This window comes from Lepidochelys kempii, chromosome 3 (assembly GCF_965140285.1).
Source record: "Lepidochelys kempii isolate rLepKem1 chromosome 3, rLepKem1.hap1, whole genome shotgun sequence".
Lineage (NCBI taxonomy): Eukaryota > Metazoa > Chordata > Testudines > Cheloniidae > Lepidochelys > Lepidochelys kempii.
Window position 1 is genome coordinate 109423202 of NC_136382.1, and position 19411 is coordinate 109442612.

The 19411-nt window shown below is 41.7% G+C and overlaps 1 protein-coding gene across 4 annotated transcripts in view; it reads right to left on the reverse strand.

Annotated features, from left to right (window-relative positions):
• Nucleotides 1-442: 442 nt before the first annotated feature.
• The window catches only part of HIVEP2 (HIVEP zinc finger 2), a 151366-nt gene continuing 132397 nt past the window's right edge, over nucleotides 443-19411 (reverse strand). For all 4 annotated transcript variants that reach the window (XM_073337492.2, XM_073337495.2, XM_073337493.2 and 1 more), the window contains 5 exons: nucleotides 18871-19025; nucleotides 13527-13702; nucleotides 10421-10522; nucleotides 8909-9819; nucleotides 443-3043 (listed from right to left, as the gene is read on the reverse strand). In XM_073337492.2, coding sequence (XP_073193593.2) covers nucleotides 2231-3043; nucleotides 8909-9819; nucleotides 10421-10522; nucleotides 13527-13702; nucleotides 18871-19025 — 2157 coding nt within the window. In that variant the 3' untranslated portion in view covers nucleotides 443-2230. The remainder of the gene's footprint in view (nucleotides 3044-8908; nucleotides 9820-10420; nucleotides 10523-13526; nucleotides 13703-18870; nucleotides 19026-19411) is intronic.

Consider the following 19411-nt stretch of genomic DNA (forward strand, 5'->3'; position numbering starts at 1 on the left):
TGTTTATTACAGACTCCTTTTTATACAGGTGCATGATGCTGTATGCATCGTGGCTCCAACTAGATATCCTGCTTCTCCTCTCTTCAGGTTTAGAAGAGCCAGTTCCTGGCATGGATACAACTTGGTAAGCCTCCCATAAGCACCTGGAATAGCACACTGCAATGGAAATAATGGGGCAGATCCTCAGCTGGTGCAAATTGTGACAACTGGGGACCTGCTCCAACATCTCATTGTTGGAAAATAAGATGTACTCTGATGATAGCTGGTAGGAGGGCAAAGTGTGATCTGTGTTTTCAGCTGTTACACCTACACATAAGCCCTCCTACTGACTTCTAAGCCATGTGTTTAGGAATAGATGGCACAGATAATTTACTATCATGCTAAGTAAACTTCACAGATAAACTTGGAAAGTTCAAAGAACACATGAAAAGTAGACATCTCATTCACATAACTGTATATTTATTTCTTTTTAAAGAACACTCCTTAATTGTATTGTAATTCAATATACAAACTTGGTTTCACAGAATTATAATATACTAAATAGCACAAAAGATAACCCATATTTTTCTTGGGTTTTTTCGTGTGTGTGCTGGTGGCAGTGGTAACCTATCACACCTTCAAACATATAAACAGGGGTTCCTCCTGACTGTCCCCCACCCAGACTGAACACCAATCCAGATGATGTCCTAAAGATGCCGTATTCTTAAAGAACAAGAATACTTCCTTGCCCCTGAACTCTGTGGATGTCCGCAGTTGTGGTGCTCTCCCTCTAGCCAGGAGGGCTGAGACTACAGTTGTGGTGCTCTCCCTCTAGCCAGGAGGGCTGAGACTACAGTTGTGGTGCTCTTCCTCCTGGCAGAAGGGAGGACAGGTAGTTTCCCCTAAAGCTGAAACCAGTACCACTGTGGAGATTGACGAGCTGGTGGTGCTCGGGAGCAAGTGTCCATCTTCTTTTCTCCCTGCACTCTCATTCCTACCATTCTAGTCCCCAAGTGTGATCCCACCGCAATCCACCTAAGCTTCAGTTTGTGCAGAGACACCCAAGGTCACTCCTGAGCTTGAGTCTCCCACACGCAGCGCACAGCACTGCTTGCCAAGCTATTGGGCCAGCCGACAACCAAGTTCTATAGACTTAGATGTTCTTTGTCACCTCGTTTTTAAAGACACTCCAGTATAGGTATGTGTTGACCTATGGCCTGATCCTGCTTTCCCTGAAATCAATGGCAAAACTCCCATCACCTTCAATGAGAGCAGATCAAACCCCTAGTGTCCAAATCAGTTACATATAATTGTACCAGTGATGCACTTGTACATATTTACATGGGGTGGAATGTTTTCCCATTTTTTTAAAAGGAGAATATATAGATCAACATGTTCACATAAGACCAAATACTTTTAATATATTTATAACTGTTTTATAAAGCTTTGAAAAAAGTCACAATAGCACATTGTTTTACTTTAATGCTTTACGGTACTATCAATTTAAAATCACAATCAGCACTTAAGTTATAGTCAATCCAGCAAACAAGAGACAAAAAAATTACAAGAGTTAAGAACTGGCTGATACATCCTTTATCTTTTTTTTAAACTAATGCATAAGTGCAGAATAAGATAAGATACTCTAGTTTAAATATCTTGTTTACAATATACATTTTTGTTCTAATTACGCAACAGTAAATCCCATGCTTCACATAGAAAAGCAATCCACAACATTAAGAAAAAAATGTACAATTTATGAAACAAAGTAAATAAATATTAGTATTACAGAATCAGAGCTGTACATAAAAGCTTTTCAATTTTAATCATATAAAAATATGCTTTTAGTGCAACCTCACATATATATTGATGCTGTTTTGCTTTACATCATTTAGATCCAAGTGTCCAAAAAAGGAAAGAAATTACATTTATTACAAAGCAGATACACAAATTCTAAAATATGTACAAATTACTGCTAAAAAAATGCTTATAAGAATATAAGCAAAGTAAAGAAAAGGCACAAACATCTGTACAATTTAAAAGTACCAGACCCAATAAGAATTTGAAATTTCATTTTGGTCAGGCTCATGATGACTTGTCATTTTATCTAATTCTTTTGATATAACAAAAGTATATATAATAGCAAACTACTGTAACTCAGGACAGGCATGCTGTAAAGTTGAATACTTCTACCTCTAGAAAAAAAGGGGGTGGGGAGATAAATGTATGGGTAAAAGTCTCCAGGCATCTCAGATCAATGCAGTTTGCTCTTCTCAGATAATGTATCTTTTCTTTCCTGTGTGCTTGATGGAGATTCTTTCCTGCTGTGAAAGCCTAATTGTCTGACATCTACACCGCTCTTGTTATAAAAGGTGGAATGAGCCAGTGCAGTCTGTGATGTACCAAAACTGTCCTTTTCACCACTGTGCAAGTCAGGATGGGTGGCTGAAGCACAGGCCTGGCCTGGCTCAGATCCACTAAAGTGTTTAATGCTAAAATGTGCACTTTCTAAGGGATTCTGATAAGGCTCAGAAGCCCTCTGCGGCTGCTCTGTCCCATGCAGAACGGCTTCTTCTGTGGCGATTCGCAGAGACGCTATGGCTTTTGTACAAGTCTGTATGTTTTCCTCCTGTTCCCTTTCTGTGGCTATAAAACTGTCTTCTGAAGTGCTTTGTTTTAGCAATGGAGAGGAGGATACATTGGATGGAACAGCTGGGTACAAAATGTGAGGAGAGGTACATTTCTCATGGTGCTTAGAAATAATATAGGATTCTTTTGTAATGGTTTCTGAAGTTACTCTTTGCTTTTCCTCAGAGCTCTCCCTCTGCAGGGGCAAGATGGATGGAGGATGTAAATCTGATAGAGCCATAGGTACTGAATGGACCATTTGGATACCTCCAATGGGCATCATGGGGATAGGTGCTCGAATTTGTTGCTGGGAGTGTAATGGAAGGTGACTGAAGACATAGTCATTAGGACCCTCCGGGAACAGGCTAGACCCATGATGGTTCGAAATTCCTTTTTCTCCGTACACACTGAAGTAAGGACCCTGAGACAACCCTTTTCTCTGTAAACAGAAAAACAACACCACAGTCAGCAAAATCACTCCTGAAGCTTCCAAACCTACCAATTTCTCTTTTACGCGGTGTATGTAAAATAATGACCTTCTGTTCATTTCACAACTTTCATCCAAATGGATCTCTTAAGCACTTTGTAAACTCTACTATCTGCTTAAACCAGGTACATAAGGTATATGTAGGGTTCATGTTGTTCAGCACTGAAAGGCGTCTCCCTCTGAGGTGACATGTGGCAGCTGTTACAATATTTTAGGTCAGCAACTGAAGAATGCAATAGTCAACTGAAACTGCAGAGGGAATTTTAGGGAGATAGAATCTATTGCCACAGGTGAAATTAGGCTGGGGCCTCACGGTCAACACCCCTATTTTTGCAAAGTGTGTAAATTCCTACAGTGCTGGTGTTGGCAGTCTGCTTTTGGTATCAGTGCCTTACTGCTGGGAAATACCCTTTTTAGTAAAAGAAAAATGACACTTACACACACACACACACACACACACACACACACACTTTAGTTCTGGCAAAAGGTGCTGGGCTGCTGGACTAAAGCCAGGAAGAATAAAACTCTCTGTTCCACAAAACAGGTATGACACAGGTAACATCAAAGCCATCTTCTCCAGAGTGTCCTAGCAACGTGCCTCACCCCGCACCATCTCTTTGTTGAAAGGACAGTTCCATTTCCAGGCCTGCTGAATCCTTGGCCTCCATGCAGAGCTGGCAAGTATTCAGACAGTGCTTAATGCAATGGCGGCTCAGTCCTGATATTGTCCTCTAGGCACTATTCCAATATAAATATGAAACAACCATAAGAAGGGTGCCAGTGGATTGCCAGTTGAAGTGGTGGTTTTGCGACACAGGCACTTATCTGCTTGGAATGGGATTGAGGGATTTTCCACAGGCCACTGTACTGCAATCATAAGATACTGACTTTTGGTCTTTCTACACCAGGTCCTATCATGAAAGAGCAACCCAGAGTTGAAAAGCTCACCTCCAGTCCCTACTAACCACATCCTGAGCCACTTGGAGCCCCCTTTTTGGTCTCTTAATTTCTCCAATTTGTTTTTTATTTGATGATTACGTGTTGCTTATTGGTGGCTAGAGAAATAGTGATGGTAGAAAAGTAGGACTACATTTGCATAGTGTTATGGGGGAGTTCTCCACAGAGCTTCCATGGGAATCAAATTACTACAATCCTAATCGCTGCTTTAAAGTGGAAAGGTTAGTGATCGTAAGACTATTACCACTCAAGAGCTGTGCAGCTAATCACAGTGCAGGTACGGGCAATCTGGAGACTGCCCCAAAAGTGCTAATGCATCAGCACTTGACTGGGAAATCCTAGCTCCCAAGGCATTAACCAAACATTTGATCCTGTACCAGGGGAACTGGTTTAGGGGACAATTAAAGATTCAGTGTTTGTGCTACCTGATGGCTGAATCACACATTGCACGGCAGCCTTGTCATGTTCGATTTAAATCAGTGCTGGGGCAGGAGGGATGACCCGAGATAGGTTAGACTCGGAGAGGAATCTAGGTCAGGGTTTCTCCTACATAAGGGTGAGACGTTTAAACCCCATAAATAACCCCTGTCTTAGGTAAGCACAGTGGCAGCTCGCTATGCTGCCAATGAGATACAAAGCTTGAGGAATAAAATGGAATTGCCAGAGCACCAGGCTGACAGTGCAGAAAGACGTAACTATTTCAGTGCTCTCTAGTGCAAGAGCTTTAGAGAGTCAGCCTGCCGTTGTTTTAGAAATTCATGGTCCCTCAGCACAGCTGCTTGAATTTGTTTTCCTTCTTTGGTCTGCCAGACAGTTTCTCAATCTGACTGTCCTCTTAAATGTTTCCCAATCCATGGTCTCTGACGCGACCACATCGGACAAAATAGAAACAGAGCAATGGCAACACAGAGGGCTGCAGAGTAAAGTAACTCTTAGAAGAATGAACCTAGGAACATGGAACCCCTTATGGTCTAAGAATCTGTAAACAATAACTTCTCCCCGTTGTATCCTGCAACAATTTCAAAGGGCAGCAAGCAGCCTGTCCACCTCCTTTGGAAACTACTAATATGATACAAGCTGCTAAATTGTTTAAGAGCCTGCAGTGTCCCAGATGTACATAGAATTATACAGGGCCCTGAGTCACAGTATTCACATCTGGATCCAGATTCCGAACCTCCTAAAGCTCAGGGGTGTTCAAAAGCAGGGTTCTGGTTTGAACCATTATAGAAACAGGGGCCAGCTGAAAAATTCAAATGCAAGTTCACAGTCTGAATTCCTCTAACCTCCAAAGTCTAGGAGAGTACAGGCTTATCTGGTTCAGGCCTATCTCCATTTAGGATGAAATTAAAAGGAAAGATGAAATAGGGGGGTGCCCTCAATTATGCACAGACAACTCTTCAGAAATGAAATTGCTAGATACCAGCTATAATGCCAATGTACCTGAGTTGTGTGCATGCATCTTGTTCTATGTGAACCTTGCCTCTACTACAGGTTCCCAGGCGTTCTGGGTCACTCAACTCCTACCCAGTGCTAGTGGTACTAACCCCCTCAAAAGGGGAAGGAAGGGAAAGGACTCCTTGCACTGGCCAGCAGATCTGATATTGAAGCTCTTTAAAGGTCAATTGAGCTGACACAGCAGTGTATGCTCCGAGGATCCCACCACAGCAGAGCCTCAATGCCCCCTAATGCAGGGTTGTGCCTTTACAGTACAAGATGAATAGCAATTTAACTTGTGCACCAACTTTACAGTAGTGTCAGACCTACTTCAGAGTGAGTGTTTTGTGAGTTAACTGCCATTGTAGAGCCAGCAGAAGGCACACAAAAATATTTTCTTTTTTGTAGTCCCTATAAAAATATTGCCTTTCTAGGATTTTTAAATTTCTTATAGAAATAATAATTCATATATTGTGCTTTTAATCCCAAAGCACTTTAAAGTATATATGAAGAACCACCAAAATGCAGCCAATATGAAATGGAGGGTGGCAGCCAATCAAAGCCCAGTAGAACAATGGGGGAAGAACATTTTTGGCCAGGGAAACTAGAACAAATCTTTACTCAAATAAAAAGTGCCATGGGAGTTTTAACTTCAATGCAGAGCAGACGAAGTTAGCCCCTTCTTACTTAACTGATTTGATAACTCTGTGTATTCAGAATTTGTCTTGTTTTACAGACAAAAAAATACACACACACTTTTTCATTCCTATTAGAATTGTGGAGCCAGCACAGCTGTGCAGGAGTGAATGGGATTCTCTTCTGGTTTCAGCATCAGTGACAAAATTAAGGAGTACTTGGGGCACCTTAGAGACTAACAGATTTTATTTGAGCATAAGCTTTCGTGAGCTACAGCTCATTTCATCGGATGCATCCAGTGGATAATACAGTGGGGAGATTTATATACAGAGAACATGAAACAATGGGTGTTACCATACACACTGTAACTAGAGTGATCACGAAAGTTTATGCTCAAATAAATGTGTTAGTCTCTAAGGTGCCACAAGTCCTCCTTTTCTTTTGCGAATACAGACTAACACGGCTGCTACTCTGAAAAGTGACAAAATTATTATTAAAGTTCTAATTACCAAATCCTGAAAGTGAAAAATAGTCCCCATCCATTATTTTCAGTTATAGTAATTTCAGGTGTTATTTGTAATAAGAATAGATAAAAAAATAGACAGATGTGTGTGATTTTAGGTTCACAGAGTTTAAAGTCAAAAGGGACCATTAGATTATCTTGTCTGACCTCCTGTATATCACAGGCCATTACATTTTACCTAGTTACCTCTATTAAGCCCAATAAATTGTGTTTGGCTAAAGCATATCTTCCAGAATGGCATCCAGTCTTTATCTGAAGACATCAAGAGATGGAAAATCCACCATTTCCCTTGGTAGTTTATTCCAGTGGTTAAAGAACCTTACTTTTAAAAAATTGTGCCTCATTTCTTATCTGCAATTGTCTGGCTTCAGTTTTCAGCCATTGGTTCTTGCCATGACTTTCTCCGCTAGGTTAAAGAGTTTTAAAATTAGCCCAGTCATACTGATGTCCTGTCTAGGCTTAGATCCAAAAATATGAAGGAAATAAACATGAGAGATGACAGTGAATTACTGCCATTCATTACAACAAGAATTATATGTATTTTATTGAAATGGGTCTGACATTATCTCAGAAATGCTGAGGTCTCAGGAGCCAATCTTGCAAGGTGCAGAGCACTTTCTGAAAGAGCAAACGGATGGTGCTAAGCACCTCTCAGCATGTGTTAAGCACCTTGCAGGATTAGGCACAGAATGCACAGCGTAACTATAATAGCAAGAATTGTCATGTTGCCCATGGGGAAATGTGTCACATCCCCTTTCACCAGTCTTATTACACCTCCAGGAATATGTATACCAATGGAAGTGTCTCATATATAGGATATTTAGTCATTCAAGGGACTTAACAGCTCTCCGTTTACAGTATGACAACATCAGCTGTGGGGTCTCATACAATATTCATTCAATGTTAAGATACAACTGCTAAATGAGTAACTAGTTATCCTTTTCCTTGCCAGTAAAAATGGTTTGTGTATTCTTTTTCTATGTTCATGTCTGTGAGAGTGTTAACGTGCACTAGGGAATCAATTCCAAAGTTTAGAAATTGCTACTCTTATAAGTCCACAGTTCAATTCTTCTCATTCTTAGGGAAGAATCATAACTGTAGTGAACAAACAAGACAGATGATGGAAGATGAGCAAAGCACTGCCAGACTGTCCCAGGAAGGGATCTACAGTTCTGTCACTGATTGCCCATATTGAACCAACATGTGTGGATGAAAGCAGCATTCCAAATAAAATTTCAGTAAGATGGCAAAGGCAACGTGAAAATAATGTGACCAAAAGAAGCACCCTAAACAAAAATGAAATGATTCCTTAAATCACACAGTAAAATAGATTTGTGAAAAATATTATTTATTCGTACTTATATTATTGTAACACCTGGGATCTTTGTGAATGTTAGGGCTTGTGAAAAGTACTGAACTGACAACTTTAGAAAGCCAAGTCTCTGCTCATTCACAGAGCAGGTACAGTATGGGGACCGGCAGTGCAAATTTTATTCCCACTAACATTCTTACAGACTAACTGGGATGAAGCATCTCTAAGTTTGAAGATCGTTCAGTTTCCTTTGTGTCACTTCACACTTGTGTCACTTCAGTCCTTTGTGTCACTGGTGTGACTGCCAACTGTGATGGTGGTTTGTGTGATGTAAACACTACCATCAGATGACAACTTCAAGGCCCTAATCTTGCAATGTGGTGCATATGGACACCTCCCTGCTCCCATTTGGAGTCTCATTTACATCAGTACTTCTATTTATTTCACCTGTGCTTCAGTGGTGTACCTCTGTACACTACATTGCAGTGTAAAGGGCCATACTCACAACTAGTCTGGGCCGAGTCCCAACTGGCAATCTGGAGGTGAAAGGCTACAAATCTCATTACCAAGCCACAGGAGCAACCGTACATCACTCGGTAAAGTACATTTTACATGTAAAATGGTTAATGAGGGGCCAGATGCTCTGGTGGTGTAAATCAGCATAACTACACTGATTTATCCCAGCTGGAGATCTGTCCCCAAGTCTGTAATGCTCTGTACCAAGCTACTGCAAGTGGCTGAGTCAAAGTTGTGGCTTGGTTCATATCTACTATAGTTTCCAATGTTCTTTCCTCAGGTTTTTGATGAGGCTCCAAGCCCCTTCTTTCCTCCTCTATAAAAGTCTTAAGTGAGTGATTCCAGCATGCAAGTTTACGAAGTTCTTTTAAAAGCTCTGTACAAGTTAAATAGAGCACTGGCTTTGATAATAAAAATTAAAATATTATTTCATACTTACTGCATGTCCCAATGGAACGGATTCAGACTGTAAATATTGACCCATAGACAATGCTGGATTATGGTACAGACCCCTTCTGGGTGATGCTGCTCTAACTGAGGCCATATATCTTCTCTCCCTCCTTGGAGACAGTTCTCTCCTGGCAGATGCATCTTTTCCAGGTGACATTGGCCTCCTAGGTGACAAATGACGTCTTGGTGAAACATCCCGTCTTGGTGATAACTCTCTCCTCAACACAGCTTCCTTCCTTGGGGAAAGGTGTCTCATGGGTGAAATATCCCTCCTTGGTGATAAATGCCTTCTGGGTGACAAATCCCCTTTGGGCATTAAATACCTCTTTGGTGAATTATCTCTATATGGCGAAGAATCATACCCTGGTGAGGACTGTCGGCTAGAAGGTGAGAAGTCCCTTGGAGATGAGGTGGGCTCTAATGAATGCATGTAATCCTCCTCCATACAACTAGGTATGTCTAACCTGTCTTTGTCGGGCTCTGAATCAGTACTTTTGCTCTGGAAAAACCTCTGATATTCCGTCATTTGTGAGTCTTCATATGAGTCACGTGGTGTTATAAGCTGAGTAACCTGAATACTAGGTAAAGTAACCAAATAACTGATCAGGGATGAGTGTCCCATTGAAATGGAACTGTCAGGAGAAGCCCCATAGGATGCCGCTGCAGCATTCACTGACAGTGAAGAGAATCTGGGGGGTTGGGGGCTGGTGCTTCTTGATCTTGTTTTTGGTGTTGAGTCTCCCTGGGTATCATCAAAATCATCGTCATCCTCTTCATCATCGTCATTGTCATCTCCATCATCCCCATCCGATTCCTCAGCATCAGAAAACTGGTGTTCTTTTGATATGCCTGTCATCCTGCTACTCTTCTCTGCTTCCTGATGCATGTCTTCAATGTTTTCTGAAATAATCATGGCAAGTTAATCAAGGATGCACAGAGACACATTTTGGGTACAATCCTGCACCCATTCCATACTGAGAACATCCTTTGGCATCACTGGATGTTCTCGGTGCAGAATGGTTGCTCAGTCAGGTCCTTAACAGAAACTAAACTGCTGTTCTTAATATTAATAATAATATAAAACTCCATAATCAACCTGAGTGAAATTCACCCTTGTTGAGAATACCAGCCCAAAGCCTATCCTCCATGCCTCTGAACAGGGGTGAGGTTCATCCTCTGTGGTCACTATTAACATCAGAACATTTACACCCAACAGAGTAGAACTGGACCTGACATAAAAGACATTTAAATGGTAAGAATTTTTTTCCAGCCTCAGCTGCTGTAGTATTAAATAATTAGAATTCACCTCAAACAAACGTGTCAGATTTATTTCTGTGCTTATTGTTTGTTATTAAGATACTCACAAGACCTTTTTTTAAAATAAAACCACCCTGAAAATATTCTTAACTTATCCTCTGCTGTCATCCACTATGCCAAAGTGTAACGAGTCATCTGCATACTACAAAGGCCACGCCAGCTAAATTAACTCAGTGTGACATACCTGCTTCTTCAGTTTCGGCGTCATCCACAGATGCCATTGATACTCCCAGCTCCAGGCATTTTTTCATGTGTGCTTTAGACTTCATATGTTTTGTCAGATTTCCTATCAAAGGTACAGAGATGAAGCTAATTAGTGGACATCAGCGAAGAAATCTCTCCCAAGCAGTTTTTGTTTTCCTTTTCCCTGCCTAATCGATAGAAGGGTGCTTAGATTAAAAAACAAGCAGAACTGACTCATTCAGACTCAATCCCCATCACAGCCAGTGTAATTTAACGAGTGTGGGAATTTACATTTTCCCCAAAACTGCTTATATAAACCTCTCTTCAGCAAAATAGTGGCAGTATTTCCGAGAGCTGATAGCTGGCAATGAACACTAACATGTACCAATTAAACGTTTCTCATAAGTACTTTGAAGGCCATTCCAACCTAGTCCCTTCTTACTCATTTTCCTCTTGTGTATTAGCATACATAGGTGCTGGAACTTGGGGTGCTGGGGGTGCTACCACACACCCCTGGCTTGAAGTGGTTTCTACCATATACAGGGTTTACAGTTTGATTCAATGGCTCTCAGCACCCCCACTATACAAATTGTTCCAGCACCTCTGTTATCGTACCACCCCCCTCTTCCTATTCCCTGCCAGAAATGCCAGTCTCAGCTGCCTGCATGTTCATTTCTTCCACATGCAACTTCATGTTTTCTTCCATGTTACTTCTTATGCATGGAACATCCTCTCTGAACTCATCTTTAAAGCCACAATCCCAGCCTCCCTCAAATCCCTCCTCAAGACTCATTTCTATCATGATGCCAAAGGTAAAATGCATTCCAATAATGGCTAGGCAGGGGACTAGATAGGGATTAGAAATATCAACTCCCTCTATTTGTCTGTTATACCTCCTTGTAGGTTCTTAACTTAAATTAGTACCCATTCCTAGAAAGAGTGACCAGGCAGTACCTGCGAGGAGCCTCACTGCTGATTTCAAGCATGATGTTGCTTGTGGGCAAACAGGCAGAAGCCTGCCCCCACAGTGCTTATTGCAGGATTGGGGCCTTTGAAAATGAGTTTATTAGGTAATGTATTTTACTCTGTGTTTGTATAGTGCTTAGCACACCAGAGTCCCAAGGCTTTGTTCACTCCTGTTAAAAACATAAGAAATAACAACAACAACAACAAATCCTTTGGAAGAAGTCCAGTGACAGGATACACTGTAAAAAATGATTAATCTGCTTCATGTACATTGTTTTGAAATAGGTTGTTGCTTATTAAAATATGTGCCTATTGGTCCTGGTGCTGCAATCTGCACTAATTTCTACACTGTAATTATACCACTAGAGAGGGGAAAAGCATTATATACAACAATTATTGAAGTAATAAATAAGCCACTAAAAATGCCCCTCAGCTAGATCTGACTGCCCCATGATCTTTCCTGAATTAATTGACTAATTATTTGCAGGCATTTATGGAAAAAGTGGGTCTAGAAGAATGATTTGAAGAAAAAGAGGAGAATTGATCAGTCCAGGTGCAGTGGTTCCGATGGAAGAAGGCATGAAAACAGATGTTAGAGAAGTGAGTGGACAAGGTTAATATCAGTGAATAAATAATAATCCTATGAGACAAGTATTTTATACCCATTTTACAGATGCACAGGACAGTTAAATGACTTCCCCAAAGCCACATAGTGACTCCATGACGGAGCAGGGAACAAAATCTAGAGGTCCTGGCTCTATATCCTGTCCTCTAATCACCAGAAACAATTTATTTCAGTGTGAAATATTCAGGAATCCTGTCTCACAGTTCCTAAAGGGTGCCATAGCAACATCAAAACCAGTCTCTGAATAATTTCTGTAAATGCACTGTGCAGGCATGAAGGGCCCATGTCACAGCCAGTGGAGGTCTATTGCACAGGGCAAGGGAGGTGGATGTTCAGACCCTATAAAAGACTCCACGTCTCCTTTACACCACAAATCCACTCTCCGTGTTATACAGGAGGTCAGACAAGATGATCAAAGGTTCCTTCTGACCTTGGAATCTAGTAATCTGTGCTCCATTGGGACTCCCTGCATTCCAGCATACTCAGGGGGTTTTGAGTGGAGATGGAGCAAATTCTAGAGGATGAGACTGAAGGGATGTATTTGGTGGAGCTGCTACTATGCAGAACCACCAGTTATTCCCTATGGCAGAAGAAGAGGTACTTAGAGCCAAAGAAGCTACTACAGCCCTAAGGCTGCAGTAGTAGCCAGGCAGCTGCACTGCTATCACTTTGTGACCTGGGGGAGGATTCCTTCCCCTTTTACACAATGAATATTCCCAGTGCAGGGCCAGTTACTCAGGCTGTGCACGGAGAGTGGGATTTGACCTCATATGCCTTTTGTTTACCAGTATCCAAATGATGTTAAAAATGGAGAGGAGGAGACTCAAATGTGTTATATACCCACAAAAAATGCTACTAAAGAAACTGATTTTTTTTAAAAAAGAGCTAGTTTCAAAGCAATTCCTAAATCCAATTAATATCATTATCCATGGCCTCCGGGTGACAAATGGATGCTTTTTTCAGTGCTGATAAATACATGTGAACACAAGCTATCAGATCCCTATTCATAATTAATGCAACTGTGGATGGAGTGGCCCACCTGGGAGTGTGTGGATTTGTACATTATTTATAAATTTGAAACTGAACCACTGTACAAGCCCATGAAGGCATGCTTTCCTATTCAGCTGAAACTCTGCTTCTGCATTATGCCACTACACGTGTGTTCCCCTGGAGTATTTTAGATTGCAGCAATTAAAACTTGCACCATGTAACATTTTTAGCACAAAGTAGTATTTGCAAGGGCAGTTCTTATGCCACTACATTTCCTCTGCAGACAAATGGACTTGGTAGGAGCCTACAGCTCTTAAAATTAAGTTATGCAAGGAGTCTCACAGTCTCAGATAAATCCTCGAATCATTTAGATAGGAGGGAAAATATATTTAATGGAGTCCCATGTTCATAAATAAAACCATCTTATTTTGATGAAAGTTTCCTCTTTGATTGGAATGATGGATGCTACATAACTAAGGAATTGGTGGAGGGAGGTGGAAGGGTTCAAGCAGAAAAGACCAAATACCTTTAGTTTTGAAGGCAAAATTACACAACTTGCATACATAAGGCCGTACATCGGTATGAGTGCGGATATGTTTTTTGAGCATGCTTGGTTTCTTGCAGCGAATCCCACATTCTTCACAAATGTATTTTCCTCGCCCACGTCCTCTGACATACACATAATCCTCATTTGATTTATACCTGTTGGAAGAGGGCAATGTATTAAATTATATAGCCTCTAAGTCATACATGTACATAAACAGTGTCTTTATATCCCTTTGTAGCCCAATCCTACATGCATTACATGCACAAAGCTTCCAGTGTAGTCAGTAGGCGTTCTACAAATGATGCACTGTTAAGTTGGGGCCCAGAGAATATTTACTTTTCAGGAAATGCAGTAATTTGAATATGTTTGCATGTCTTAGTTATTGTTTAACAACTTAAGACCAACGGCTCAGATCTGATTGGAGTACACAAGAGGACAACCAAGAATATGGGTTTATATGGCTATCCTGTGCGGAGCACATTCAGATATCTACTTCCTTGAAATGAAACAGAATTTCATTCCAATGTTCATACTCAGCAGATACGTGATTAAAGGCATTCCCTGGTGTATTTAGCTGCTTACGTTGTCTCATTTTGTTAGACGATAAATAAGACATGCAAACTTATGCATATTTCGTTAACTATCATGATGAAGAATTAATACTGAAATAGATGATAGTAAGGGTACAGTTCACAGCCGTGCAGAGGGCGTGCACAATGGCTACTTTGAGGGTTGAAGTGGAATTTAAGTGATGTATAGGCCTTGGGTGGACATTCTACCCAAGAAAAAATGTCACCCTAAAGGTTCTATGGGAAGTATAGCTGCTAAAGAATAATGTATCTAACCCCTCCCTTCTGCTGCTCCTTTCCTAAGAAATGCAGAATACACACCACTCCCACTGAAATTAGCAGGCACTGGGGAGGCTCAACTCACGAACTATTCTCTACAGCAGTGGCTGGCACTTAAAAATTAAAGCACTGCATGGAAGAGTCTTCTAACATTGAAGAGGATTCCAGAGGAGTATATGGCATTTTAAGGTTATAGGACTGAAATGTTTTTTTAAAAAAAATCAATTTTTTCCTCAAACAAACTTTGTGATTCATATGTGAAGCAGCATTTCTGACTCAAGGCACTGAGACTAATATCCAGTACATATAAAGAAAATATTCTTCCCTACTCATCTCTGTCCCATTATCCACCAATATGTGGACCCAATTTTCACATTTGGGCACCTGAAGTTAGGCATCCAAAATTCACATTAAAAGCTGCTGCTTTTAATCTCTTCCCATCAACACTAATCCTTCTCCTCTCCCTCCCATTTCCCAGTCACCAGGGATAGGACTGCCATCCCGCCATAATCTGGACATCATCTCTTACTAGCCCTTTCTCTACACCCACGTATCTAGGCTGTGCTCAAGTCTTTACACTTCTCTCGACAGAACATTTCAAAGATTCAGCTTTTTTGGTCTGTTCAGACTCCCAAGGCTCTTGTTCAGGCCCTCTTTGTCTTGCTACTTGTCTACTCTTGTCCCCATCTCCTGTCTGGCCAGCTACATCACCCCTCTCAAGTCCATTCGAAACTCAGCTGCTAGGCTCTACTTTCTGCCTCATTATTCCAACCACATCACATTCTATTCTGTATGCCTCCCCTTATTCCCCCTTCTCTACACATTTCACTTTTGCCGCCACATAGTCATCATGCAACAAGTGTGGTCATTATTGACCTGGGCTGGATTTGAACTCAGTGCAGAAGAGTTAAAAGGCTCAACACAAAGCCTGAGTCACGCAGTTCCACTCCAAACTGCCATTTTATTTTGCGTTTCTAATTTGATCTCATCACCAGTATAAATGAACAAAATAAGCAAGCCATGAACTCTAGATGCAATCCAGTACATGTCATTAAACAGCATGGTGTCTGAAGAGATGGAAGGTTTTTCCCCACCCCTCCCCACCCTGCTTTCAATGTAAACTGTAAGTAAATGACTGAAATGTATTGTAGGATGTAGAAATATAAGCTAATGAAATTTAAAATTGTTGAGTTTCCTAGAGAAATATCACTTCCAGTCCTCCTGGGGTTCTGTAGTCATAGGTGAGGGAAAGCAGATTTTGCTATTCAAATAACATCATTTGAATCAAGCTACCTGCCAGTGGTAATAATGCCTCTAGAAGGACAACTGGGAGGAAACCTGCATAGGCAAAGCGCAAAGACTAAGCCTGCACAAAAGAATTGCTCTTATTTTATACTACCTTCTGTGGATCACATAAAACAAAAGCCAGACAAAATTATGAATCTCTTAAAAACAATGATGGACTAATGCTAAGTGATGACACGTAGGGAATATTAGATCTGTTAAAAAAAACCCACCACAAGCTAGTTAGTGAAAGGAACGAATCTACAAACAATGCCACTGTTATGTAAAATGATACCCTTCTGAAATGAATCTATAAGGATGATGCATTAACATAACAGAATCACCATCCTCCACGCTGTCTCTATGCAGGTAAGAGATCTCTATTGGAAACCCCATAAGCTAGAGAGACATACAGCCTGTCTACATAGATTATTAAAGCCCACCAATAAATGTACAAAGCAAGGCGCCTAACTTCTTTCTTCCATACTACAACTGTCTCAAGATACCTGATCTATATCAGGACAAATTCATAGGTGATATGTAAGATGGTGTAAGTTATATCCCTTTACAGTCACGTAGACACATTTATGCTCATACTCTCTTAGACCTTATCAGTCTGTAAGGAAGTCTAAGATGGTGTAATTAACACATCAAGTTTCCTGACAAAGGTGCAAAAAGTTTCAGGTACAATATAGGGTAGCCTGCTTAAACGAACATCTTTCAGAGCCTCTTGTTAGTTGCTTTCCTTGCTGAGCTACGCTCTTCTGACAGCTAGCATACAGATTACATCAATTTAGAATCCCTTAGGGTGGGTGATCCAAATTCAGAGATGATATGTAAAGGCAGGTGTGTGAGATACACACTTGTAAGTGGGTGAGAGTCTAATTAGCAGCACTTTATATGTCTTGAAAACTTAGACTCACCTCTGAATTTGGGTCACTGAAAAGTCTCTTTTGTAGCCAGTTTACTGGTTTTTGGTTAGTAGCGCAACGCACTACCACAGGGAACACCCAGGATCAGGGATTCCTGGGTTGTCAGGCCCTGGAAGAATCTCAGAGATGACATTCTCAGTCTTCGAAGAGAGATGCAGGGTATGTCCCCTTTTTGCTACAGGTTATAGAGAAATATCAAAGTTTATTTGATTGAGACTGCTCCCACCCACCCACAAGCCTTTTAATGAGCGGGATGCTGAAAAAGTTGAAAAATGACAGAAGACTAAATGGATTGCTGAACGCCTTGTGACCCTGTCCTGACTGGTTAGTTATTCTGAGACACTGCTGCAGGGTAAGGAGAACCCCTGGGCCTGACATGTGTGAAAAGAACCACCCAGCTGGATACCTTGACATTCACCACTACCAACATACAAACACCATCATTTCAATTTTTCATAATACAAATAAAATTATTATGCATGTACTGAGAATATACTATAATGGACAATCCATTAATATGCTTATCATAACAAGCTAGATATGGCATTAGCTTAAAAACTACGTCAACGGACGATTAGGTCTGTTTTTTCCTCAGTTATTTGCTATTTATTTGTTTTTAATCAATTGAACAACAGCACATTGCTATCACAGTCAGCAGTAGATTAAACTCTGTTTTTAATTTAATTGATCTTACATCTAAACACTGATACCATGGATTTTAGTACCAACTAAAATTTTGTACCTGAAAGTCAACATTCAGTAAAAAACTAAAATATTCCAGGAATAAGAATAAGAGCGCACAGCTTCCTTGTTAATGCTGGTGCACAATACAGCATTTAACAACAGAAAGATGTCTGCCAGGAGTCCAGTGAACACAAGAAGATTGCCTAGAAGTCAAAATTTGAGCCATCCATCCTCTTTTATGCCCCAAATAAGAGAAGTGACAATTCAGGAATGCTTTCTATGTATATAGAAAGTATAGTTATACTAATGCAGGGGTGGGCAAACTTTTTGGCCCAAGGGCCACATTGGAGTTGCAAAACTGTATGGGGGCCCGGTAGGGAAGGCTGGGCCTCCCCAAACAGCCTGGCCCCCAGCCCCTCCCACTTCCCGCCCCCTGACTGCCCCTGTCAGAACCCCCGACCCATCCAACCCCCCCTGCTTCTTGTCCCCTGACTGCCCCCCCGGGACCCCACCTCCATCCCTTAACTGCCCAGACCCCTATCTACCCCTCCGCCCCGACAGACCCCTCCCACGCCTATCACCCCCACGTTCCCTGTCCCCTGACCGTCCCCCCACCAGAACCTCCGCTCCATCCAGCCACCCCTGCTCCCTGACTGCCCCCCGGGACCCTCTGCCCCTTACCCAACCCCCCAGCTCCCTTACTATGCCACTCAGAGCAGCAGGCGCTCGTAGTTCCACGGCCCAGCTGGAGCCAGCCACGATGCCCAGAGCGCTGCGGGGCAGGGTGAACAGCAGGGGAGGGGTCGAGATCTAGCCTCCCCAGCTGGGAGCTCAGGGGCAGGCAGGATGGTCCCACGGGCCGGATGTATCTGGCTGATGAATCTTGCCCATATGCTCAGGGTTTAGCTGATCGCCATATTTGGGGTCGGGAAGGAATTGTCCTCCAGGGCAGATTGGAAGAAGCCTTGGAGGTTTTTCGCCTTCCTCTGCAGCGTGGGGCACGGGTCACTTGCTGGAGGATTCTCTGCTCCTTGAAGTCTTTAAACCACGATTTGAGGACTTCAATAGCTCAGACATAGGTGAGAGGTTTTTTGCAGGAGTGGGTGGGTGAGATTCTGTGGCCTGCGTTGTGCAGGAGGTCGGACTCGATGATCATAATGGTCCCTTCTGACCTAAATATCTATGAATCTATGTGGCCTGCGGGCTGTAGTTTGCCCACCTCTGTATTAATGACGTAGGCACTGAAATGAGGGGTGATGGGGGTGCATGGTTTCCATCATATACAGGTTTACAGTTTGGTTCAATGGCTCTCAGCACCCCCAGCTAATAAAGACTGGCTAGCATGATGGCTAATGGCAAAGTAGAGCTGGAAGTAAGTACACAGGCTTTACTGGGTTTCTTACTATCTTGTTGCATGACTGACATATAAACAGGAGAAAGGATGCACAGAGAGTGACAAAACATGGCATGAGCCCAGAAGGCTGTTAATTTTCCTAATTCATCTACGTTCAAGTTCAAATCTGTTTACTCTGAAATAACAGGCTAGGTTTGATATTTCCAGTTGCATTTTCTTACCCTCCTTCAAAGATTTTAATTCGTACTGGCTCAGTCTGTTTGGATGCAATGTCTTTATCTCCATGACTTTCTCCTTTTACTCTTTCTTTTATAATATTCCCCACTACTTTCTTTTCAAGTTTTCTGCCAAACAAGAAGAATGGTTCGTGTTTCATCTGTGGAACAAAGTCAATGAATGTTATTACAGTCTGGAACACAGAATAAATGCACACTTCATTTCAAGTAGTTTAAACATTCTGGGCTGAATTCACCTCTGAATTTGGATGCAATTCCATGAAGCCAATTAATTTGGCCCTTTACATCTGGTGAGAGATGGGGAGGGGTAGAACAGGCACATTTTAAAGGAGCTTTATCTGATGACACAGCAAAAGCATCACCACATCATGCTGGCCAATCATGGCTGTGGTATACTGATCACTTGGGACCAAATCTGGAGGTCCTTATTCAGTTGCCATTCAGTCTTTATTCAGGTAACTCCCATTAATGCCAATGTTTGTTACCAGAAAAAGGCTTGAGTAAAAACTAAATGACCCATGTGAAA